Source organism: Stylophora pistillata, chromosome 3 (genome assembly GCF_964205215.1).
Source record: "Stylophora pistillata chromosome 3, jaStyPist1.2, whole genome shotgun sequence".
Taxonomy (NCBI): Eukaryota; Metazoa; Cnidaria; class Anthozoa; order Scleractinia; family Pocilloporidae; genus Stylophora; species Stylophora pistillata.
Window position 1 is genome coordinate 13816371 of NC_142521.1, and position 25523 is coordinate 13841893.

Genomic DNA, 25523 nt, shown 5'->3' on the forward strand with positions numbered 1-25523 from the left:
ACTCGACAGACAGCTTATCCGACGAGAACAAATACCTTCATCGTGTTTTCTCGAAGAACAACTACAACAACGACTTCATCCGACGAAACACTCACCGACCCACTACCACTACCGAAACAAACGACACCGAAACAAACGACACCACAACCCCTTCGACTACAGCAACCATACCGTACATAAGAGGCATGTCTGAAAACATCTCGCGCATCTTACTACCCTTCAATATCTGCGTCGCCCACAAACCTATCACCATACTACGTCAGTTACTAACCAACGTTAAAGACAAAGACGAACCGAGGAAAAGACAGGGAACGATTTATAAGATCAATTGTTCCGACTGCCAAGCCTCCTACATCGGTGAGACTGGTAGAAACCTCACAACAAGACTGACTGAACACAGACGGGCGACGAGGAAAGGTGATGTCAGCAATCACATTGCTGAACACCATCGACTTACCAACCATAGCATTGACTGGGACTCTGCGCAATGCCTAACCTACAGCACTGACTATTTTCAACGACTGACTCTGGAAAGCTGGTTTACTAACTTAGAACAGACTCCCATAAACAGATGTCAACAACTACCCGCTCCATACAAACGACTCATTCACGACATAAACATCACAAACGACCGAAAAATAACGACCTAACCTTACCGACAGATCAAAACAGACCAATCACGACCGACTTACGTCACTTGAGTCTTACAGCCAATAACATCACGGCAAAACCAACCGATCATTTTACACGAACTGGAATAAGAACATTCTACTGACAACAATCATTCACTTGACTCTGATGATGACTTCCGCACAGGTTGTCGAAACGTCAGTCACTACCACCGACAACAGTCCTTCTCAGGACTACACTCACCCAGACGATCAGACTACACCTTCACATTTAAGCCCAAAGTAGAATGAAGATTGCGTTAGAAAACATCTTCCTTATTCCTTCCCTCCTGTTCACTTATTGACTAGGCTGTGATATTCCGGAAGCTGCCGCTAATAAGCCCCCTTATTATCCAACTACACCTAGACGAGTACAAATAACGCCATGGACAAGTACAAATATCACACGGTATTTGTACTCGTCTATTGTAGTACCGGTTAAACGGGTTTTCTCGCAACACGCAAGCGAATAATTGGATTGTAGCTATGCAGAAAAAAAAGAAAAAAAAAAGTGGCGGACAATTTGAATCATATTTCCGACGACGAAGAGTCGGAATGGCTGGCACATATAGATCCAAGTTCATTAGATTAATCGAACGAAGAAAAACAGCTTGACGACCACAAAATTTCTTCATTTAATGAAGAAAATAGAAACAGCAACACAACAACGCGCCAATTCCGTTCCGCTTCGCATACTTCTGTCACGCACTCCCCGTAAATAAATATCCGCGAAATTCGCCCACACTGAAATAACAGTTTGGCGTGTTGGATAATAAATAACTTATTAGACGTTTTTTTGTGTTGTATCACTGAGTATTTTCACTCGCCCTACGGGCTCGTCAAAATACGTCACAACTCGTAAAAGTACTCCGCGATACTACACAACAAAACGTCTAATAAGATATATCTCTTCCGCCGCCGCGTATATGCCCCCTATACCAATGAACAGAAAAATTAAAGCTGACTAGCGAAGAATTCTTGAAGGCTCTTGTGTAGAAAACCATAACGAAAACAAGGCTTTCTGGTACCACCTCCAGACTGGACGGACAGAAATCCAAACCTCTCTATATCCTTCAAATCGTCACAATTTACCTTGCCTACTTCGATATATAGCTCACCCTTAAGAAGTGATTGTAACGCTATACGCCCCAAGCTTCTGAGTTCATCTTGAGTTCGTAATCTTCAATTATGTCTTCGTTGTCGCTGGAAAATCCTTTCTTTTCTTCATGTCTTCTCATGACACACCGCACAATTTCAATGTAAAGTTGTAAACACCTTTCTTTTGCTTCAATGATAAAAAATCGCCACTGATTATATTAAGTGTTGATGAGTTATTGTAAAATCAATAGAGTTTATGTTCAAGGGTAAAATGCGTTTTGGGCCTGACTCTGAACAATTCTTGCCCAAAACAGAGGCAAGGGTTAAAATTAATTCGGAAAAGGGTCCTAAACATATTTAACTCTAAGAAAACTCTTTTACTATCATTATATCACTCAATAGGGTATTGAGAAACCATGAGATAAAAAAATGATAGCAAAACAGTCTGAACAGTCTCAGTTGTGAGGTTCCAGTAGGCTTAATGCTGAAGTCTCCTTTTAAACCTGGAAGATAGGCCCCAATGCCCAACATTAAGCAATAATCTTAAAATTCTGGTTATGCTGGACATTACTCATTCATAAAATAATACCTTCTCACTAGAATTATCTGATTCAGCAATCGCCAAGCTACATTTAATTTCAGCTACATGCAATTGTGATATTAATCATAGCATACAAAAAGAAGTAATTTCCTATATTCACTCTGAAAGGCTTTTACCTGTCTCTCAGCTGAGTAGGACTGTAGTCTCCCTCGCAACCATTTTTACTCTCATCACGAAACGCTCCTCCTCACGGCCTAGTTTGTGGGGAGGAGCGTTGCGTGACGAGACTAAAAACGGCTGCGAGGGAGACTAAGTAGGACTGAGGCCAGGTCTTTGGATCCAACCACTGTGTTTGGCTTTCATATCTTGATCCACAGTCGTCTTGATTAAAGACCAAATGAAAATCACTAATGAGAACTCTGTTTACTAAATTGCCTCTCAATTAAACAAAAAACTGAAAAAACCATAGTTTTAAAGCACATAGTTTTCAAGCACAGTGTGTACAAAGAGAATGTAAAAGAGAAGTGGATGTACATGCAGGATAACAAGTAGTTTGAACTCCTCAGCAACAAATAATCATGTAGCCTGATCATCTGTGTTAGATTAGCCCTCAAAAAGGAGTGTTGACAACTGTGGCCAACAGTTTGACAACCACAGCTGATGTTATTACCAGAGTAGATTTTGATATGGCAGAATGTAGTAAGGTCAGTAAAAGAAAATCAAAATTTTCAATAGAACAACCCAGCTCTAAACATAAATTTTTACACTCAAAAATGATATAGCTTACATTTATGAAGTACGTAGTTACTAAAACCCGGAACGACCCACAACGGCCCACAACGACCCACAAATTAACGACCGAGGACGATCTCAAAACGACCCACAACGATCACACAACAAAATAAACCAAATGAAAACATTTCCAAAAGACAACGTTCCCGGTGGCAATTGTGCAATTATCAAAGTCCCTAACGGGTCAGCAAAGATTTTCACTAAAATGCCTCAACATCATAAAAATAGTATTCTGAAGCTGGTTGTAGGTTGTTGTACATGGTTTTAGGTCATTTTATTTTTGTTAGTATTTACGTTCACCAGATCTGTCATTTTTCCCGCGAATGTAATTGAAACCAGATCTGTCGTGTCTTAGCGAATGTAGATGGATATTTACAAACAGCAAAGCTGATGAAACTTTTCATGTGATTTATACCTATCTTTATTCGATGGCCAGCCGAAGAGACATCGATCGGATTTACAAATGTCTCTCTGAATGGAGATTCCTTCTCGTGAAAAGCTGCATTTGCTCATTCATTTTGTCCTGTTTTTGGCAACCCTATGAATGTGTTACCGTACAATCAAAGGTATTAGGGAGTTTGAGCAAATCACTACGGCTGGCGCTGCTACGGCTACCGGAGGTAAAATTGTCCAGAAACGAGTCATTGCGCATGTCAGTGGTTCCCATCTAGCCGTAGCGGGAAATCCTTCTACGCGAGTGGGAAGGTTTCGGCGTAGTCTGTGGTACGTGAACTTATCTCGCTTCTTTCTTCGCTTTATACATTCTCCTGAGCAATTTTAACTATTGAAATACACTTAACATCTTTAAAAATAGCTTATCGGGAATATTTATCAAGCTTGCTGTCCCTTACCGAGTGAATCTGCCTTTACTTTTGCAGCCGGGTTTGTCGAAGGATCGAAGCAGTGTGCACATGGAGAACGCAGCGAACGCAAGGAGAAATGCGTAAGTAGAAAGTCTAACTTTTCTTTTTCAAACCTCAAAGACTACTTGAAATTCAAATAGCTGAAGCCGAGGAATGACGAGGGTTATGAGGGACCGTGTAGAAACACTACTTTGGTGTTTATAAGCTCCAAACTGGCCATTTTACAACACGTAAGCTTAAATATTTTAATTTACTCATTCACTGTGGAAAGGATCGCTTACAATTTTTTTTCCAAACGTTGGAATCCCTCATTCCCTTTGAACGAAGTCATTTTGAGTTTTTAGACGTGCAAAAACTACCGCGAAGACTCCTAATTTATTGGTTTTATTCATTCTCCGCGCGGTCAATAAAAGCCCTTTCGAGCCTTCTTTTGATCACCTTCGTTCGTTTTTAGAGAAATATGGGCATCGGTTGACTGCCATTTATCGCATGGCCATTTATCGCAAATGATTTATCGCATGGCCATTTATCGCAAATGATACCGTCAATCATCGAGAAAGAGAAGGAAACTCTAAAAACCGAACTCTCACTCCTAGATGGCTGCTCAGTCATTTTCGATGGGAGTACAAGGCTAGGAGAAGCTCTTGCAATCGTTGTGCGTTTTGTTGATGACGAGTAAAATGTGCAGCAGCGCCTAATAAGACTTAAAGTCTTGGCTAAGAGTTTAAAAGCGAACGAACTTGCTCAATGCCTGATCCAGTCTTTGGCTGATGAATACTCAATCCGCCATGGTGTACTTCTTGCAGCCATGAAAGACGGAGCCGCGGTCAATCATGCTGCTTTGGAGCAGGTTAAGTTCTTTTTTCCTCAGCTGCTAGACATTACGTGTTTCTCTCACACCATCGACAGTCTTGTTCAGTCGAGCGTGAAGTGGTAAACAACGAAAATAGAATGGCAGCTTCGTCAACTGATGTTCTTTTCGACATCGTCAAAGGGAGGCAGTGGTACTGTCACCACTTTTCTGTAAAAAATACTCCGCATGACCAGCTATCGTTAATTGTTACATACTCCTTTGACAGATTTGCGTTCGTCTTGTTTGCTATTAAACTAATCTTGTAAAAGTTTTACAGAAACTTATTGCTCTCAACTTTGTCGTGGGAATCGCCGGTGACTTTCTAACGTTCGCTTAGAAACATGCGGCTACAAGGAATAAATAATTCAATTTCCATAAAATCGAAGAGAAAGAAAGTCCAATTTTCAGCCTCAAATTTTCGCACCCCGCTTTCAGAACTCAAGTACTTTCATCTATTTGTTAAGGATACTTTACTCTTCACACGTACCACAACATTAGAAGAAGCTCAGTCAGAAATTACAAAGTTCTTTCAAGGGGTTGAATATCGAGTTGCAAGAGTACGACATTCCATTCTGCTGGAGGATTTCGTCTCGCTGACGAGATAGCGAAATGATTGGGTTTTAGGTCTCCATTACGGCGACGGTCGATTATCCACATTGACAAATGGAAAATAATGACACTCAGTATCAAAAGCGAATGTAAGCTTAGTCTGTTTTGCAGTACAAACTTCCTACCTTGCAAATCATGTTCTTAACGATTTGGTTGTAAAGGTCTAACTGTGTGGATTGGAAAGGGATGCCACGAAGGGCCTGTTTTGATAATAGGGACTTTAAGCAAACCCCGACGGCTACGGTAACGAGAATATGGAAAAACAATTGTTCTAACTTGCAGAACAATAGCCCAGCACGTGCGTTTTAAAACTTTGTACATTTCTTAGCCGTCCTTTGCAAAACAACAACGTGAAATCACCAAAATTTGCGTCGTCTGCGAACCGAAACCGCGGCGGCAAATTATTTTAATTTGCATTTGGAACTCAACGCTACTTTTATGCGTTATGTTGAGTTTGAGGTCTGGCGCCCTGTGAGACGGTAAACACATGCAGCCATTTTCGAAATTCTAACTAAAAGTAGAAACTCATTTTTTAATCGACGTCTTCCGTGGCGTTGCCGTCCTAAGTGCTTTAAGGCCCTAATAAGTCGGTTAGCATAGGAATACTGAAGCTGTGTCTCCTTTGCGGCAACCTTCTACCTCTGCAAATCATGTATTTAACAATTTGGTTTTAAAAGGTCCAACTGTGTACATTGGAATGCGATGCCATGAAGGGCTCGTTTTGATAATTAGTCGGTTGTCTTAAGAGTGCTGAAGCTTACTTCTGTTCATACCATCTCTGATATTAATAGCCCTCGTCAAACGTATAACTCTCACAGCAAATTTTAAATAGACACCATCGTAAGCAGCGTTTTAGATCGAGCTGTGGTATGGTGTAATCATTTGCCTTATTATCTCAAGAGTAGTTGCCGGCTAAGCGAGCTTAGCCTACTCAAACTGTAAGACTTGCTGGCGCAGCAGAAGACGATAGAAAGCGGTGGATATTCGGCATAGGCCTTACATTTAAATTCTGAAAAGTACTCACACTTATTCTTGCAATGCCACACAGGCGTACCCAGTTGGTAATTGAGGTTGAAAAAAGAGAAAACCAACCTGCGTCGATGGTGATTCATTTCTACGTACAGAGAGACAGTTTAAACTGAAAGAGGAAACTAGAGAAGGAGGCGCTCTTACTCTTGTGACGTTATTTACCTAGGCGAGGGTCCCTGGCACTAGGGACGTCACGCCACAATATTCTCCAGTTCTTGCACCTCCTGGCGTCTGATTTTTAGTCCACAGATTCCAGCTTCTTCTGCGATGCGAGTGCTTCTTGAAACCATCTCTCAGCGGACTTATTCGCCGCTTCTCTCTTCTACCTCCTTTTAATTCAATTGGAGATTTTTTTTGGGGGGGGGGGGGGGGGTCAGCCATCGTCAAACATGATAAAATTGTCTTGTCATTTATTCACTCATAATAATAATAATAATAATAATAATAATAATCATCATCATCATCATCATCTTTATTTAACGTGGAGAAACACTTAGCTAAAAGCAAGTTGGTTACAGGTTTTCCACCAAACAACTGAAACAAATAATTCAAATTGAAAATAACATTGTTAAGAATCCCATCTGGCCGAAGGCAAACCAGTTGGCTATTTAAAAGCATGGCCGAGGATTTGAACTCGGAGCTACCGTGAAACAAATCCAGGTAGTGGTCAGGGCGGGACTCGAACCCGGGAGCGACGGACTGCGAGTCCCACACGCTGACCACTCGGCAACACTGCCATCGTTTACTAAGTGAGATATACTTTCTGATACAATTCACTGGATATGAATTCCAGAAATTGTTTCCAGAATCGTTTACTAAGTGAGATATACTTTCTGATACAATTCTCTGGATATGAATTCCAGAAATTCTGTTTCATTCGTTATAAATACCGTAATTTCATAGAAGTAATGCAATGCTAAATGAAAATACTTTTCAGTACACTTTCAGTAGATAAATAAAACGGTTTTGCATTATCTTCGTTTTCATCCGTATAGCGGCGATAAAAAAGTGGCATTAAAAAAAAATTAAATAATCGTCTTATCTAAATTAGTTAGGAGGGGTGCTTGGGTGGTGAAATTACCAGTAATGTTACCACTAACTGTCTTATTACCAACGGTCGGTGTTTCATACGAGGGTGGTAACGGAACAAGAAAGCGGACCACAATAGCGGCGCCTAATATCAGCAATGAAATACCCAGAGGAATAAGCCGCTTTCTTATGAGAGACTTTTTCTCCGATGATATTAGTCTGATAAGATGATTTGCATCACAAGCTCTCCCTGAAGCATTGTCTTCTTGCATCAATTCAAGTTCGCCATGAGACTCAGTCCGTTTGTTCTCGTCGCTTGTCAAGAGTTCAAAATGATTATTTCCCGCATGAAATCGGCGTAGGAATGGCAGGGATGAAGTTTTGTAAATCCAGCTTGACAACATCGCATCTGATTATGAAGAAAGAAAACAAACACATAAGCTTTTCCATTAAATTACGGGTTAGAATTGGGGATGACGAGGTTACTGATGGCTCTCCATTAACCACAACACCTGATCAAAAGTTCCTGGGCGTTCCACGTCACGCGGGAAATAGATGAATTCTAATAAAATAATGGGCCTGTGGTCGCGAAGACTTCACATCACCTACCGTGGGAAGGTGACGACGTCTTTTCAGTATTTGAATAAATATCACAGAGAGGTTATAGGCATTTCAAGACCCGCTTTCACCTCTAACCACACCCTTGATATGACACGGCCATTACCTCTTTCTCTTCTGCTAACTTCTACATCTATCCAAGTCTCTGATGTATTGTACACCGCTGCCTTGCCTGCAGTTCGTCCTTTGGCCTAATTGAACCGAACAAAAAAAAAAAAGCAGAATTAAATGAACAACAACAACAAAAAAAAACAGAAACAAAAAAACACACACACACAGAGGAATCCAAGGTAAAGAATAAGTTTACCAACCTCTACCCGTTAGGGGAATTAATTTGCTGTAAACCGTTCAATTCAATAAAAATCGTTCATGACTCATTGCGCAAATAGCTGAAAATTTAAGAAGCCACCCCAACGCCCTTTATGTCCCTTGTCCCTTTGTTTTTATGAAAGCCTCTCTTTCTGATAAAGCCCTCCTCACTAAGCGTTCAGGGAGCAACCAGTTAACCTATTACACAAATGCTCCAGAAAAGGCTTTAAGAGACTACCATTACGACGAGAAGTTATCTAGGGAGGATATTTCCTTCTCCGCTTTACTTCCTGTTGAAAGAATATAAAGTAGCAGCCCTAGAGTTCGTTAATCTGAGAATACACAGATAAGACCACGTGACTACTAAAAATTTAACAAATGGTAAACACCACAGCGTACACTATTGAGTTATGGATGCACGCGGGAGGTTGCTAAGCACGAAAGAAGCGTAAGAGTCGCTCGAGGCGACAGCCGAGAGCGACTCTAGCTTCTTGAGTGCTTAGCAAACCTCCCAAGTGCATCCATAACTCAATAGTGTACGCTGTGGTGTTTACCATTTGTTTTATAACATAACATTGATACATTGTAGCTAAAGAGTTCCCGTTTATTTAACAAATCTTACGCGACCAGAAAAAACAAGCGCGCGCGGAAAAATAGTCTTTGCATTTGCTCACGTCAGCAGCGTACACCCATGGGCAAATGGGGAACGCTAAATTGACCAATCAGAGCGCGCGCTTTACTTTGGTTATGTTATAAAAAGAATTATAAAACAATAACAAGTAACAAGAAATATTAAATATGATAAATTACTGATTGATAAACTCACCACCTGTGCTTGTTTCTCCCAGTCTGTTCTCCACAGCAGAATCACATATAAAGACGCCTAAAATACAACCATAATGGACTTGTTGAAGGAAGATAGATCCAAACTATTCCAAAGACACCAAAGGCCTTTAAGTACGAAAACTGAAAAGTAACTCAATGGCAGTCACCGGCTCACCTGAGTTAAGACGCCAATCCCTAAGCCTATCCAGAGACCTTCAAGCCAAACGACACCAGTAAGAACACATGGCAAACTTCACACGCTCCCACAAAGCAAAGCGGGCGCACATGACAAACAATCTTATGACTAAACCTTGCACATTCTCATATAGCGACGCGAGCGCACGCCAAAAGTACAAGGGAGAAGCGATATGAATGAATATCGCCTTCTAAGATGGTCCACTTATGTCACCGAATATGGCAAGAAAATACTGATTGTATTAGCCAAGCTAAGAACGAGCAGAGTACTGCTAAGACTACTAATTTAATCCAAACATAACATAAAAACCATCGTTTCACTGAAAACGGCATTCAAAACGTTGGCATATTTGCCAAATTTGAACACTGATGGAGCAGTTTTCACTTCCCGCTTTACCTGTAATTTCATGGAAGACTAAAAACATCAATGTTATGCCACAAGGAAGCCCAATACAGCAATAGGCAAGAAAATTGATCAGCACTCCTATTGTCTGCCGGCCTGATCCTCTGATAATACCACTGCAAACACCCTAAATTAAAAAATCATCAAAAAAAAAAAACATGAATAATAATAATAATAATAATAATAATAATAATAATAAAAGTCTTTATTAAGCACTCTAAACAACAAACGTGTTTAGTTACAATGATATGAACTCAGCAAGTATAAAACTAATTAACTAACTAAATTACTAACTGACTAACTAATAAGAGAACAAACACCTATTGACAAAAGTCCTCTTGAAACGTTCAGTTCTGACAAGCGGGAGAATATAATTATGGCGCACGCGGGAGAATATAATTACGACGCACGCGGTTGTATTGAAAGTTGTGTTAGCGGTACGCTAGAAAAGCGACTTATTCTACTGACAGCTAAAAAAAGAAAAAAACAGTTTCCTCCTCGCCTGACCATTTTCGTTTGAATACTGACTAAAAGGTAATGAACATGTCATTCGCCATTAAAGCCCAATGAACAGTGGTTCACGTATGATGTACGGATCCTCGCAGTAGAGAGCGCTATTTATGCAATAGCGAAAATCAGACCTGAAAAAAATCAGGCCTGTACGGGATTCGAACCACTGACCTCTGCGATATTAGTGCAGCACTCTACCAATTGAGCTAACAAGCCAACTGGGAGCAGGCCGTTAGGTTGATTCGTAATAAACCCGTGATGATAAATCAGATATGATGAATATATGAACAGTGGTTTGATTACATCGTCTTCTACAATGCAAGTACAAGATTACCACCAAGCTTTTTTTTTACTATAACTATTCTTATAAAATTGTAAAATACGACGTCGAAGAACAGAGGTGATGAAAACAGTCAAATATATAATTGTAGTCTACCTGACATCTGATTAGAATTGATCTTTACCTGGACTCCATCAAAGAGAAAATAGGCGGACATGAAGCGAATATTCTTTGTGTATAATGACAACACTTCGCTGCAGGAAAAAACGATTTTCACTGAGTAAACATAATAATAAAGTGTTATTTATTTCGTGGCGTTTAAGGTGTTTAATAAACAAACAGAAAGGCAAATGTCGCAGCTGCGAATGATTTCGATCGGCATGCGCACGAAGTTACGAGAACTGCACACAAGAGCCGCACACCTTTGGAAGGGAATTCTATCTCGATTGTTTGGTCCCTCGCACGCAGGTTTCTTTGGTTAAGAGGCCATCTGTAGCCTTGAATTAGAGATGCTGTAAATGACAAAGTCTTTTTGATAAAGCAGTAATCTGAGGTTCATACGTATATCTATCACAGCACCGTAACTGATAACATTGCAAACGAGCTATTAACTCTGAAACGAGTAATGGTCTTAGTGAATAACGCACGAACCTGTTATTGGTAAACACTCTTCCACTCTTATCTTGGAGTCCAAAGAAAATGGCAAACACAACAAGATCTATACATACTGTAGGTGAAAAAAGTTTTCTTTTCAATTGAGAGTCGAAATCACGTACCACAGTCTATGCCACAAACACTAAGTAAAATGCAACCAAAATCAAAGGGCCTTTTGCAACAGTTTATCAAGTGATTAAAAATAGACGAAGTTGCTGTTGAGGCTGTATGAATTTCACGAAATGAAAAGTTTGTGCTTCCTTTAGCCAGAATACTATTACATGTACTACTATGACCAATTTAAAACTTGAGTCTTTATTACTTTTGTCTTAAATCAAGAATGGTCTGACTGCAAATTTTGGTGAACTCATATCGGTATCTACGATTCCATTACGCCGACTTTCAGGGAACTATTTTGATAATTGTCTACAGGTTTTTACCAATAAGTCCAATGGCCACTTTTGCTGCCCTTTTTGCCGCATCTGGGTCACCAGCACCCAAAGCATTTCCTACACGCACACCAGCAGCAATACTTATTCCAAGAGGAATCTACACATGTGAAACAACGGAGTTTAATAGCTTTACTATATAATATTTATAATGGTAATTGAACTGAGTGGAGTGCAATTTGGACTGAAATGCGTGATTTGAAATCACAAGTATGATTTCAGACCAAAATTGCACGACACGAGGTTCAACTACCACTTTATTGCATCCATTTTGAAATCGCCCAAATACAGGACTTGGTCAATTCAAATGTTTTACTGATGCAATACTGAGCCGGTTTTTAAATAAAAAGCGGAAACGGAAACGCTTTTACATCTTATTTTCGTATGATGCACGATCTTCGCAGTAGAGAGTGCTATTTATGAAATAGCAAAAATCAGACCTGAAAAAAATCAGGCCTGGACGGGATTCGAACCACTGACCTCTGCGATACTAGTGCAGCGCTCTACCAATTGAGCTAACAAGCCAACTGGGAGCAGGGCGTTATGTTGATTCGTAATAAACCCGTGATGATAAATCAGATACAATGAATATATGAAGTTCATATATTTTGAACTGCGGTATTAGATACGTATGATGCACTAGTATCGCAGAGGTCAGTGCTTCGAATCCCGTACAGGCCTGATTTTTTCAGGTCTGATTTTCGCTATTGCATAAATAGCGCTCTCTACTGCGAGGACGTGCATCATACGTATCTAATACCGCAGTTCAAAATATATGAACTTCATATATTCATTGTATCTGATTTATCATCTGGGGTTTATTACGAATCAACATAACGCCCTGCTCCCAGTTGGCTTGTTAGCTGAATTGGTAGAGCGCTGGAGGATCGTGCATCATACGTATCTAATACCGCAGTTCAAAATATCTGAACTTCATGTATTCATTAAAATCTTATTTTGTATGCAAAACAGAAAGACTTTGACGTCATGTGTCAAAAACTCAGTCAAGCGTAAAATGATGCGATTTAGAGCAAAAACTGGTGCGATTTGGGAATAAATCGCACCAATTAGACCCAATCAGATTACAGGGACCACCAGTGATTTCAAAATGGATACGAAATATAGACATGTACGTATCATGACAGGGTATTCGAGAAGATCTAAAAATAACAAGTACAAAAGAAGCCTAAATGCATCTTCATAAATCGTACTACTTTTAATTGATACCATCGATTTCAGTTAAATCTTGATTTCATCATGATCTTTTCATAAATTTCAATTTAATTTCTCACTTACCATGAAATGAAATGCGGCCCACTGGAAAATGACACCATATGTTGCTAGTTGGTACTCACCATAAGTCCCTTTGAGCGTAAATGAACAGAAACTATCTATACTTATTACTTATCATCACACGGCTATTACAGTAAAATGAACTGCATATCATAAAGTACTTGTCCAGTTGAGTGTCAACACTAATCGTTAACTTTGATCTATTGCTTTCACTATTTAACTTCATTCTGTGATCAGATGCTTGAAGCTCTCATCAGGTTGTTGTGTTATTTTTCTTCGCTCTAGAAGGCCTTTTCGTTTTGCTAAGTTTTGTTTTAATGACATAAAATCAAAATGTGAAGGAGTACTAATGCTTTTCTTAAAGGCTACTTCATAGCTTGAAACAAAGCAAATTGTGGCAAAAGATCTGTCGTCTTTTTCAGGTAAACTAGACTAAGTGTACCTAATAATGGGCAGAGACAGGAGTGTGTCTGCTTAATTCTGGTTCACTTTAAAGTACATAGGAGAGGATAACTTTTTGTCCTTAGGCTGGAATTTATGTAGGACAGTGTGTCCACTAAAAAATGGGGTCTGCTTGGCAAAGGTTTTGCTTGCTGTCAATTTTGTTAACTCATAGGCCTCTGACATTTCATGAATTTCATTGTACAGAAATTAAGTATGAACCAGGGTTTGGATAAAATTGCAACAATTTCATATCAAAAGGCATAAAAGGTAGAAAATTTCCCAAATTCGCACTGAAGCATCTACAAATAACTTCCTGTTGTTTTATATATTTAAGACCATTTAACCAAATACCTGCAAGAAATGATCCTATTTCAAAACTCCACCACTCAATCCAAATCATCACCATTCCAGCCACAGCAAGCTTGATAAACTGTCCCCAGTCTAACAGACTTTCTGTGGTCCAGCCTAAATACAATTATATCATCAGACAAAATCATATTGGAGAAGCTTGCAACATCCCATAGTATCTACTAAACTATGCTATATGGCACATCTACAGATATTAATACAAACAAATATCTTTGATGATAAATTTTTGGTTTAATGTTAGTAACAATTTATGATGAAAATGGTTTTTGGCGACCAACAAATCAAGAAGGGTTGAGATAAATAAAAAGTAGTTGCCATGTAACCCATCCCAGACAGCAGTTCCCAAAGCTTCCCTGAAAATTAGCCACTACTCATTTCTATTCCTGGGTGGAGAGGGGCACTGTTAGAGTAAAGTGTCTCACCCAAGAACACAATGCAATGACTCTGCCCATCCTCTGACCTCTACCCACCGCCCATTGTGCTAACTTTTGCGCAATCTCACCTCCACCTCTCCTCCCTGGCCAAATAAATTCATGGCTACCTGACTACTGAGGTGGCCCTACATGTATAATTATATCCAAACTGACCCAAACACTTAAGCCATTGAGTTCAACTTAATTTTTGTGTCAATCAGTAAATTTCCAATTGAAAGTACCTAGGTGTGTTTTTAGTACTTGGCCATGTTTTTTCATCCAACTTAAAAACCCTCATGTAAGCAAATGTCAACAAAAATATGATCACATTGGTAAATGACCAGCAGATGGCAATCCCTCTGAAAAGAGACAAAGCCAGATTAGTAATATTCCCATCCATTCAAGTTTTAAAAAGTTAATATAACCCCACAATAAGCCAAGGGCAATTAAAACAGTTTGAGATTCTTTAAGGAAAATGGCTTATGACCACATTGGCAACAAGTTCAATTTAAATTAACTTTTTAACTCCTAAGATTTGATGGTTAATTCTTTCCTTCAGCTTTTAGCCGTTTCCTTGTAAATTAGTCACAGATTTTGTTTGATTTTTCATTGAAATATCTGCAAGGCTTCATCCATGAGAATATAGGTTTTATGCCAATCATACATTTGTTTCTACAGTTGTACCTAGTTTTAGTGCAAATTTCTCTATATTGGCAGGTCCACATCAGCCTTTGGCTGGGTAGCTATTACAGCTACAATCAAAGAACCTGCCCTGCCAAATGAGAGATGGATCAACTGATTGACTGATCAACTGAATGACTGACTGAATGTAAAAAAACTTTAGGAGATGCTAACCTGAAACCCCATTTGAGGACACACACCATCAATGCATTTATACCAATTTGAATAGCATTGGAGACAGCGCCAACATAAAGGATTGGTTTGACAACACCCTGCAAAGAAAATTAATGAATTTTATCATTCAACTGTACTTTGTAGAGTACAAATAATGCAAGAGACAAGTACAAATATAATGCAACATTTGCACTCCAGAAATATTCGTGAAATTTGCCCCCACTGAAATAACAATTTGGCAATTGTTGGATAATAAATCTCTTATCCCTGGTGAAAATCCTGTCCAGGATCCTGCAGGATCCTGTAGGATCCTATAGGATCTTGATTTAAATCCTGACTAGGATCCTAGAGGGATAACAAATCCTGAATAGGATCCTAAGTAGGATCTTAGAGATAAATAGGATCCTATGTAGGATCACTGGTCTGATCAGGATCCTGGACAAGAATGATATCCTGGATATATAGAGGATCCTATGTAGGATCATTATCCTGATCAGGATCCTAGGCAAGAATAGGATCCTGGATTATATATAGGATCCTATTTAGGATTACTATATCCTGATCAGGATCCTGGTCAAGAATAGGATCCTGGATATATATAGGATCCTACATAGGATTACAGCATTATAACACTTTCCTAGCATTTTAGTCTACACCTTTGATGTTTGATGTCATGTTGTAATTAGTACCCGCTTTTGTATTACATCATATTGTAAATAATTTATTCATCTATTGTATGCTATATAATTGTTCATACGCAGTTACTCATTAACTGAAGATGGCATATGCATGCCAAAACATGTCTTTCAAAAAAGTTGTATATTTCTTACAATGTCTACCATATTTGCTATTACTGCGACCTTGTGGAATTATTGTTTTAACCGAATTTTAAAAAAGGTGAAGGTAAGTCTTAAGATTATAACCTTGGAAGAAGATCAATTATTAATCCTGACTTCATACACAACTCCAAAATGGCCTCCACCGCCTTGGATGATTTGCTAGATATAGGGGAATTCCATGCTGACAAAGATGATTTAAGACAGGTCAAGAATCACACAAAAGATTACATAGCAGGACTAAAGGAAATAGATGAGGAAGAAAAATTACGAGCGCACGTCATGGAAGCTTTTTTCGCATTTGTAAGATATTATTACAAGAAATCTTTGAAGCCTAATCCGTGTGATTGTGCTGATTGTAGAAAATGGGAGGAGAAATTACAAGAATCCGACGACAGGAACATTAAAGACTAAAGTCACAGCAGATAAATTGTTAACCTTAATTGTAATTTATATTATTTTCTGTGTATTCTAGTGGAGTGAATTTGTTATAAATAAAGTTCCTATTTTTAATTATATTCCATATTTTTCGTGACTATTACACCACATTTTTACTACATACACTACAAATGCTCATGCGCAGTTTAATCAACACTACTGAGCATATCTTGTGTAACCACTAAAACTCTCCCACATGGATTGCATTTACACTACTGTTTCATATATAAAATCGACTGACTCAGGTCTAACTGCACAGTGATTAAACAACTTAGAAAGTAAACTAAATTAAAATATAAATAAACATGTAAATGAAACAACTCTAACTTTAAAGCATGTAATTAAAATAACCCTAACTGTAGTCCTAAAACTGTAACCCCTACAGTCTGTGTTTATTATTCCCACAAGGCCAAATAATCTATCAGAGTACAACAACAAAGACAAATGCATATATCTTATTAACCAAGCGCGAGGGCCGTACTGAGAGAATATTGGCCCAAGATCCTGGTCCGTACAAAAAAGACCGAGGGCTGATATTCTTCCAGTACGGTCCCGAGCAAGCTTGGTTAATAAGAGATTTATTATGCGACTAAAGTTCAAAGGAACACAAGTGCGGTATCAGTGGACAGTGTCCAGTCCAATATTGAGAGAATATTGACCGGCAATGGAGCATTTTTGATCGGTTAAATTTAGTTATTGGCCCTCTGACTGCCGGAGTCGTGTAATAAATCAGTTTACATAGGGATCCACAAACATTTACAGACGAATGCTTGTGAGCACTGAACTACAGTTACTGTTACGGTGTACATGTAGTACCTGGGAGGCACAGGTTCAAATCCTGTCAAAGCCTGAATTTTATTCAGACTTCTTTTCTGCAATTGATCAACCTTTTTAACTCCCACAAGTGATTGACATTGAATTTTCCTTCTAATATTCCTACACTATGTAGCAAAGAGGTTATAAGAATACTCAGACTTATCAGATAGCAGTTGCTGTCTTGATGTAACACCAAATTCTCCATATATAAAGTTGAAAGGAAATGTGTAGCAGCCAGAGGGGAGAATTAACAATCAGATCTTGGAAGTTAAAGGGTTAAATTGCAGTTGATCTGTGAGGCCCATTTCTTTGCTTGATTATCATCCCAGGGCCAAATGGAATTTATTTCATAAAAAGTTGAAATCAAAATTACAGACCAATTTATGGCCTTTAACTTTCACGATCTGATTGCTAATTTTCCCCTCTGGCTACTTAATACTTCCTTGTAAATTACATGTGGTGATGAGAATTTGGTGTTATACACAAAGATCAAGATAACAACTTCTACCTGATAATTTTGAGTATTCTTATCACTTGTTTTCTGGAAAATGTAAAGATATTTTAAGGAGATGTTACCTGTTAATCACTTCACGAAGTCAAGAGTACAGTATCCATTTATAAGAACCTTATGATTGTTTTTTCATAATTGTAGACCAGACCTAGATGGCTTTGATTTGGCTTGGTGAGTTTTAACAGCCAAGTTTCAGGGCCTCTGAAAGAACTTGCAGTTTATTGTGGGTGTCTAAATTATCTCACCTGGCAAGTAAACTTTCAGGTGGAAGAGCCTTTTGAAAAAATTGAAACTGGTACATGTAGAAGGTCAGAACATGCAGACCAGAGTAAACCATCAGAGCTAGTCTAACAGAAGCAAATGCTGTCTTTCGTCGTAATCTAACTGCCTTATGGCATGCCCACATTGTTCCCAAGATCAGGAACATTATAAAGTATATTGCAGAGGCTAGAGATGGCAGCATTATTCCACCAGCAAGTAACATAACAGCAATAAAATATGGCATCACATTGTCCCACGAGGATGAGTCAGATGAAATTCTTATATGCTGTGGTGTTGTTGAGTGTAGAGCAGAGGAATCCACTAGCCCTCGGCAACACACGACACATGTTATAGATACGACTATGACCACCACATCTGGGGCGATGATTCTGAATACATCTAGTGCTGAGACACCATCAAATCTGTTGAAACAAAAATTCACCTTTTTCAAGCTAGTCTGCACTTAATCACATACAGTTGTATATTGTGTATCTCAATAATCTAAGTTTGTTCAGACAACTTAACACAGCTGATGACCATAACTTCATCACAGATATTTCAACTGCATCCAGGCAATAGATCACCATTTTTAATCAAATGTTGGTTTTATTACTTGAGGTATGTGTAATGACATATTTACATCCCTTGGAGATGAAAATAAATTTATGTACAAAATACAAGAATTTGGGAACTTTTCGTAAAGTCCACTCGGAGCAAAAAAAAACACTCAAGCTCAGATCCACTTTTCATAGGGGCAACAACAAATTCAAATAAAAAAAAATACATGGGAGAAAAGTCAAGTGGTGAGAGCCGATGTTTTACCTGCTGAGTCCAATCTGCCTGGTAAGTTGTTCATATGTAGAACCTACATTGAAGAGAAGAGTGATTGATTTATTGCATAATACATCAACCCAAAAATATGAAGCTGAATCCCTTTACCATTTAGTATTCTGTACAAATTACAGTGAAAAACAATGAAATCTGGTGGTAATAGAAAACAAATCAAATAAACCTTTTGGCATCAAGATCTAAAGATCTTTTCATTCTCTACATTACAGCTCAGACTTTTCTTATTCTTTACCTCTGAGAAGTTGATGAAATTAAACACCATCCTGCAGTTCTTATTTTTCTTGCTCCTTATCACTTTTTTGCTTGAAAATTTATCGATACTGCACTAGAGAAATTCTGTTTTGGACACTCCTGGGGGTTAACTCTTTGACCCCAAGAGTGACTAACATCTAATTTCTCTCTACATAATCATTACTGAATCAAACATTAAGATTTTAAGAATACAAGAAATGATCAGCCACTCAAGAAGCTCCTGTTTGTTATAAACAAAATAATTCTCTTTGTCAATACCAAAGGAAATGTATAGAGAACAGTATGGAGAATATGCATGCTGACCTTTGGATATTAAGTGTTAAGGGATTAATATAAAGAACACTCACACAGCTCCCCTTGAACTTACAGTTTGGAAAAAAATGTCCATATGGTGGTAATGCTGCTAACACTATCTGGAATATGATCTGTGCCATCAAGGCAAACACTGATAGGCCAAGAAGTGTCCTCTGAAAATGTCCTGTGGGGCCTAAAGTTGTTCAAATTAAAATCAAATTTTGAGTTAGCCAAGAGTTCCTTTTTTTTTTAAGTTTATATATTGTGGATAGAAACAAACTAATTGAAATCCTTGTCAAGTATCCTGATATCAACACAGTAAGTTATAAGTATAGTCTCTAGGGCAACAGAGCAATATGATAACATTTTGCTGAAAATTATACATCGAAGTCACACAAAGGGGAACAAGTACAGGTAGCAATTGTACAGATGCTACTAGAGGGCAAGCCATAAAATATGTAAGGTAGGTTTTTAACTTAGTGTTCAATATATTCAGCAATTTTCGTTTCGTCTTGTTTACATAGGATTCAAACACAAGACTGTTACTAACATTATATCACATTAGTTTTATTTCTTGACTGAAATATTCATGTCCTATTTTTACTATCTACCACTGTATCTATCACTATCTATCACTATACTATCTATCACTGCAGCATGATCCCACAAGCGGTCGTTGTAAAATTTTCATTTTATCTGTTTCTACAAAGGAACAGCTGCTGGAATTTGACAATTTTCGTGTCACTATTTCTCCTTATCAGGTACATTGTAATATATTTAACAATTAATCCACTCACACTTGTTGGATATGAAATGATAGATAGCCAACAAGGCGGGTAGAGGTGAGTTGGCTATAATCATCTCATATCCAACAACCATGAGTGGAATGATTGTATTGAAAAAAAAACGCCCCCAAGATATTGGACAAATCTTCTCGACTTTATTTTGTTAGAACAAACCGGATGTTATAATGTACAGATATTAGATTATGGTACCGTATTTCTTCACCTATAAGCCGATCTCGGCTATAAGCCGAGACCCTGACTTTCAGGGTCTTTACGCTACACTCAAGCTGCCCAAAAAAAAAGGTAAAACCATCGGCTATAAGCCGAGAGCGAAATTATTGATTGTAACTGGCCATTTGAGCAAGCGAACCTCACGGAAAACATAAGAAATTGACTCACTAAACACAAAACCTAATGAATTACAATAAACACAAAAGAAAAAAAGCGAACCAATCAAGAGATATGAATATCAATTGATCCAACGAACTGTATAAATACTACCACGCGACAACAGATTAACCACAACAACAATAATAATCTCAGTTAAACGTTTCAAAGTATCAATCTATCGAGTATACCTTTCGTCGCTGTCACTTTTTATCATCATGCCTAAAGCACGCCGTTCCTCGTATAGTATGGCTTTCAAGATAAAAGTTATCGCGGAAGCTGAAGCGGTAGAAAACAACTCGGAAATCGCTCGAGAATATGGACTAAGCGAGTCCATGGTACGACGCTGGAGAAGAGACCAGGCGACTATTCTTTCCGGAGAGCTGAAGATGTCTGCAAAACGTGCGACGATGGGCCGTTTCACTCCGAAATATCCCGAACTAGACCAGCAAGTGATGGAGTGGTTTTCACAGCAAAGAGAACAAGGTTGGTATTTACTTTTCTGTCTAAAATTTTAAGAGTTTTTGAAGAGTTGAATGATATCGTCTTTCAGTGCGTGGGAAACAGAGACTTTGATTGGTCAGAAATATGTTGTTGTCATGACAATTTCATAACATGTCACGAAAAGAGTGCTGCAGTCACGAATCTACGGTTATCTCGCAGCAAAATAAGATTGTTATTTTATTTTTCGTAGGTATTGCGGTGAGTGGATTGATCCTTCGCCTTAAAGCTAAAGAGCTCTCCGATGATCCTGCTTTCAAAGCTTCCCGTGGATGGTACGAGAAATGGAAACGACGCCACTCGGTCAGCATGCGAACCAAAACAACTCTGGCCCAGCGATTGCCCGCCGATCTCGAAGAGAACATTGTGTGCTTTCATCGCTTCGTCATTGCAGCAAGAAGACGCGCCGACTACCCTTTATCCCGCATCTACAACATGGATGAGACACCCATGCGTTTTGAGCTGCCATCGAACCGAACACTGGAATTCAGTGGAAGCCGAACAGTGCCAGTAAAATCTTGCGGAGCGGAAAAGCGGAGCTTCACCGTCGTTCTTGCTGTTGCTGCCGATGGAGCAAAGGTGCCACCGAAAGTCATCTTCAAAGGCGTCCGTACACCGAGAGATCTGGTTGTGCCGCATCCTCTTCGTGTTTCCTTCCATAAGAAAGGGTGGATGGATGAACAGGGCATCCGAGAATGGATTCGACAGAGTTTGCCCCGTGCCGAGCGTTCCCTTTTGGTGTGGGACTCATTCCGAGCTCACTTGACCGATTCCGTGAAAGATGACCTGAAGCAGCGAAACATTGACGTCGCAGTTATCCCTGGTGGCCTAACCCCGGTTGTACAGCCCTTGGATAAGTGCCTAAACAAGCCATTTAAAGATAATGTGCGCCGAAAGTACTTGGCGTGGATGACATCTGGGCCATTTGAGTTTACCCCAGCTGGGAAGAAGAAGGCGCCAAGCAGAAATCTTGTCCTCAGGTGGATCAAGGAAGCATGGGCAGAGATACCCGAAGAGATGGTTGTCAAATCCTTCAAGACCTGCGGTATTTCCAATGCCTTGGACGGAACAGAGGACGACGTGGTCTACTCTGAGGAAACCCCAGAAGTAGATGATGAATACATAGAAGAGAACGAGTTCGACACAGACAGCGAAAACGAAACGGATGGCGAGTAAACCATTGGGTTGAAAGCCCTTGCACGTATCCGTCAAACGGCTCCTTTAGGAGCCACCAATTTCATAAAAGTGAATAACCAATATTCAGAAGTTATTTTTGTTGTGTTTTATTACTTCTGCTTCATTGCTAACTTGACTACAAGCCGGGGGGGTAAAGTTATTCAGCAACTGTATATTTTTAAAATGTAAAACCCTCGGCTATAAGCCGAACCCCGTTCTCCGTGAAAAATCTCCCAAAATTTTGGGTCGAAAACTGAAAAAATCGCTCGGCTTATAGGTGAAGAAATACGGTATATTGGCTCATATACCATAATGGCTAAGCCAATAAAAAGTCTTGAATTTCATTATCCAATGATCCAGTTTTTAATAAATATATATTCTTGTAAGAAACCCAAATAGCTACTAAATGAGAGAAAAGCTATAGAAGTGAATAAATACCATATGTTTATATTGATTGATTGATTGATTGATTGATTGATTGATTGATTGAAAAGAAATTGAAAATTACAACTATTAGAATAGACAGTATTTTTTTTTTTTTTTTGGAAGCATTTTGACTTGCCTATGAGCTATTTACCACTAACACTACCAAGGCTGTGCTTAAGGAAAATTGAGTGGAGCCCAGTGCTCTGAAACTGTGAAATTCAGGGTGCCCAGCATATGCTTTGTCTGAAAAAACTAAAATTCCTGAGTTCCCCAAGAGCAAAAGTAAGGTGCCAGGGGCCACCGGGTGCTGCTAGACCACAGCCTTGACTACAACTGAGATAATCTTCCCCGTGTAAGATGATGTATAGAATCTGAGTTATAATCTCTCTTGCCTTAAACACAGCACCCCTCCCTCTCCTGCCCTCTCCCCCCCCCCCCCATTGCCTCAACATCCCACCCCTCTACCAGAACACTAGCTTGGGAAATAAACAAGATATTTTTCAAACCTCGTGAAGGATTGGGAAGAAGAGGAATTGCTAACAGGCAGCATAAGTAGATAACAGAGAATCCATTAAATCTGAAACAACAAGCTGAAAATACACAAGGGAAGAATCATTTCAGAAAAAGAAGAACTTGAATAATTCTGTGCATCAGCCAAATGTGACAAGAAACAATTTATTGATCAATTTATGTACATAAAATAAATACAAGAGAAAACATCTAATTAAGTTTTTGCCCCTACAATATCGAAAATTCGAAACACACTAACTGATCAAGTTATGCACATAAAATAAATACAAGAGAAAACATTTGATTAAGTTTTTGCCACTACAATATCGAAAATTCGAAACACACTAATTGATGTCTTTTGGTGATAATTCCAGCTTTCACAGCGCTCACAACATAAGAAATTTGATAACCAGAAAACAATGGAACAACTGTTATTGATTTCTATCAATTTCCAACGAGTATCGATTGCTTCAATTGTCCAGGCCTGATGCAATTGAAAGACTGCCAAAGATACTTTGTTGAATGGGTAGTTTAGAGACTGGTACAGCCAAACTAACTTGTCAGTACCAAGAAATTACGTCACCGTCAAAATACTCGTGGTAATAAATCAGTCGAGAGCTTTATATACTTTGAAGTTGAAAGGCACAGACTCGATAATACAAATAATACGTTTAATCTTCATAAAGAAAACAAATGTGTTCTCTCAGTAAGCGACTTTCACAGTCCACTGGTTTCATGACATTTGAATTTAATTCTTATCCATCTGAGCAGGTTCGATCAAGGAGATCTATCTTTGCCGGGTTGGCTGAAGGATTTCGCTATCTTTCTCCATCGTTAAATAAATAAATAACGTTTAGGCTCGACAAAGATGGGAAAATTGAAGCTCGATTTAACCAATTATATCCGAGAAGTCCCCCAAAATTTTCAGGTTGAAAAGTGCATGTGTAAGAATGAGATCGCTGTTGCGAAATCATCATTATCAAAATCAGTCCCTACCTCCTAGAAGAACGAGAGGAAGAATCCACCTGAAGAGAAACGTACAAACCACAGGCGAAGCCATCTTTAAGTATTTCAGCAAATACTCGCCTCTCTCTTCAACCCAAAATATAATATCTCCTCACTAAGAGTCACGTCGTGTCGTACGCGTGTTTCTCAACCCCCGAAACGGGGGACATGTCCAAACGGCTTCGTAAACACGCTCCTTGTGAAATAATCGAGTAAAGATAAACTTGTGCAAAAGATTCTGACAATAACTCAAGTCCTATGTAACTCTCTTTCCTTAAATTTTACGATACAGGACAAAAGCTCATCAAATTTTTCTTTGGGTTATTTAGAAAACGAGAGCCTAACATGAGCCCTCAGTATATTACTCGCTGGTCAGCTGAGAAGAAAGTTGCGTTTCGTTGCAACATCCTGTTGTATAAAGCATCCTATTGTGTCAGAGGGTATCAGGTCTTTTCGTCCAAGAGTCTTTTCGTGCAAGTCTTTTCGTTCAAATGAAGTTGTAACGCAATATATTTTATTAAATAGTGGCAAAAATAAAGACTTGCTTGCTGTTTAATTATTTCACGCGAAAGAAATGGGAATATTAAGCTCGTTGTTAAGCGTCTATTGAGCGTAAAAGGCAACATCACTACGTGTCTGACATACCCAAATGGCGGCTGCTCGCAACAAGTTCTTTATATAGCCTTATCTAGCCTTCTAAAAGTTATTTATTTGCTTCGAGAAAGGACTTGACAAGTAAACGAACCGACTTAGGTGAAAATACTTTTGGAAGAAAAGACTTGGACAAAAAGACTTGGACGAAAAGATCTTAATTCTGTTAGAGGACAAGTAAAAATAATCATTTCTGCAAGAGGTATAATTTCAAAGAGTGCCGCTTATTTCCTTCAAGTGAATCACTAATTCAGGGATCAAGAATAAAAATGACCTTGCTAAGGTATAATTTCAGAAAGCGTCACTTATTTCCTTCTAGCAAAACACTGATTCAGGGACCGAGAATAAATATAACCTTGCTGCACGTACTCTCCTTCGCAGCCGTTGTTTGGGCTCGTCACGAGGTAGCGTTGCGTGACGAGCCCAAACAACGGCTGCGAAGGAGACTACGCTGCACGCAGATGTTCGTGTTTCAGTTTCACTTCGGATAAGGGCTTGATGAGGCCAGGGAGAGAAAAGTTCATGATCTCCAAAATTGTACACATACAAGGCGAGTAGGAAAATTAATGCATGTAATACAGTTTTCGTTTTCGAACCCTGAAATTGTGGTCAAACCACAGGACAACCATGCTAACTGTTCAGAGTCTGTAGAGACTGGTTTACTTAAAAGACGAAATACACTGAATAGAAAACATCTACCGCATCTAACGTGATAAACGCGACTCA

At 39.0% G+C, this 25523-nt stretch overlaps 2 protein-coding genes across 7 annotated transcripts; both read right to left on the reverse strand.

The window, feature by feature from the left end:
- Positions 1-6907: 6907 nt before the first annotated feature.
- LOC148734622 (multidrug and toxin extrusion protein 1-like) lies at positions 6908-18037 on the reverse strand. 6 transcript variants are annotated; one of them, XM_088751757.1, is made up of 13 exons: positions 17946-18037; positions 15100-15197; positions 14506-14603; positions 13814-13927; positions 13022-13089; positions 11717-11825; positions 11274-11349; positions 10807-10876; positions 9827-9959; positions 9410-9447; positions 9236-9292; positions 8207-8291; positions 6908-7891 (listed from the first exon to the last, which is right to left on the reverse strand). In XM_088751757.1, the coding sequence occupies exons 2-13, from the start codon at positions 15126-15128 to the stop codon at positions 7479-7481; spliced, it is 1290 nt and encodes a 429-aa protein (XP_088607883.1). In that variant the 5' UTR covers positions 15129-15197; positions 17946-18037; the 3' UTR covers positions 6908-7478. The 6 variants fall into 6 exon arrangements, with proteins under 6 accessions (XP_088607883.1, XP_088607884.1, XP_088607885.1 ...); XM_088751758.1 differs by lacking the exon at positions 17946-18037 and adding an exon at positions 17766-17864; XM_088751759.1 differs by lacking the exon at positions 17946-18037 and adding an exon at positions 17766-17863 and having other exon boundaries at positions 14487-14603.
- Positions 17942-24506, reverse strand: LOC148734623 (piezo-type mechanosensitive ion channel component 2-like). Its single transcript, XM_088751762.1, has 5 exons — positions 24138-24506; positions 23138-23221; positions 19430-19549; positions 18784-18826; positions 17942-18383 (listed from the first exon to the last, which is right to left on the reverse strand). Exons 1-5 carry the CDS (start codon positions 24199-24201, stop codon positions 17942-17944), a joined length of 753 nt encoding a protein of 250 aa, XP_088607888.1. The 5' UTR covers positions 24202-24506.
- Positions 24507-25523: the final 1017 nt, after the last annotated feature.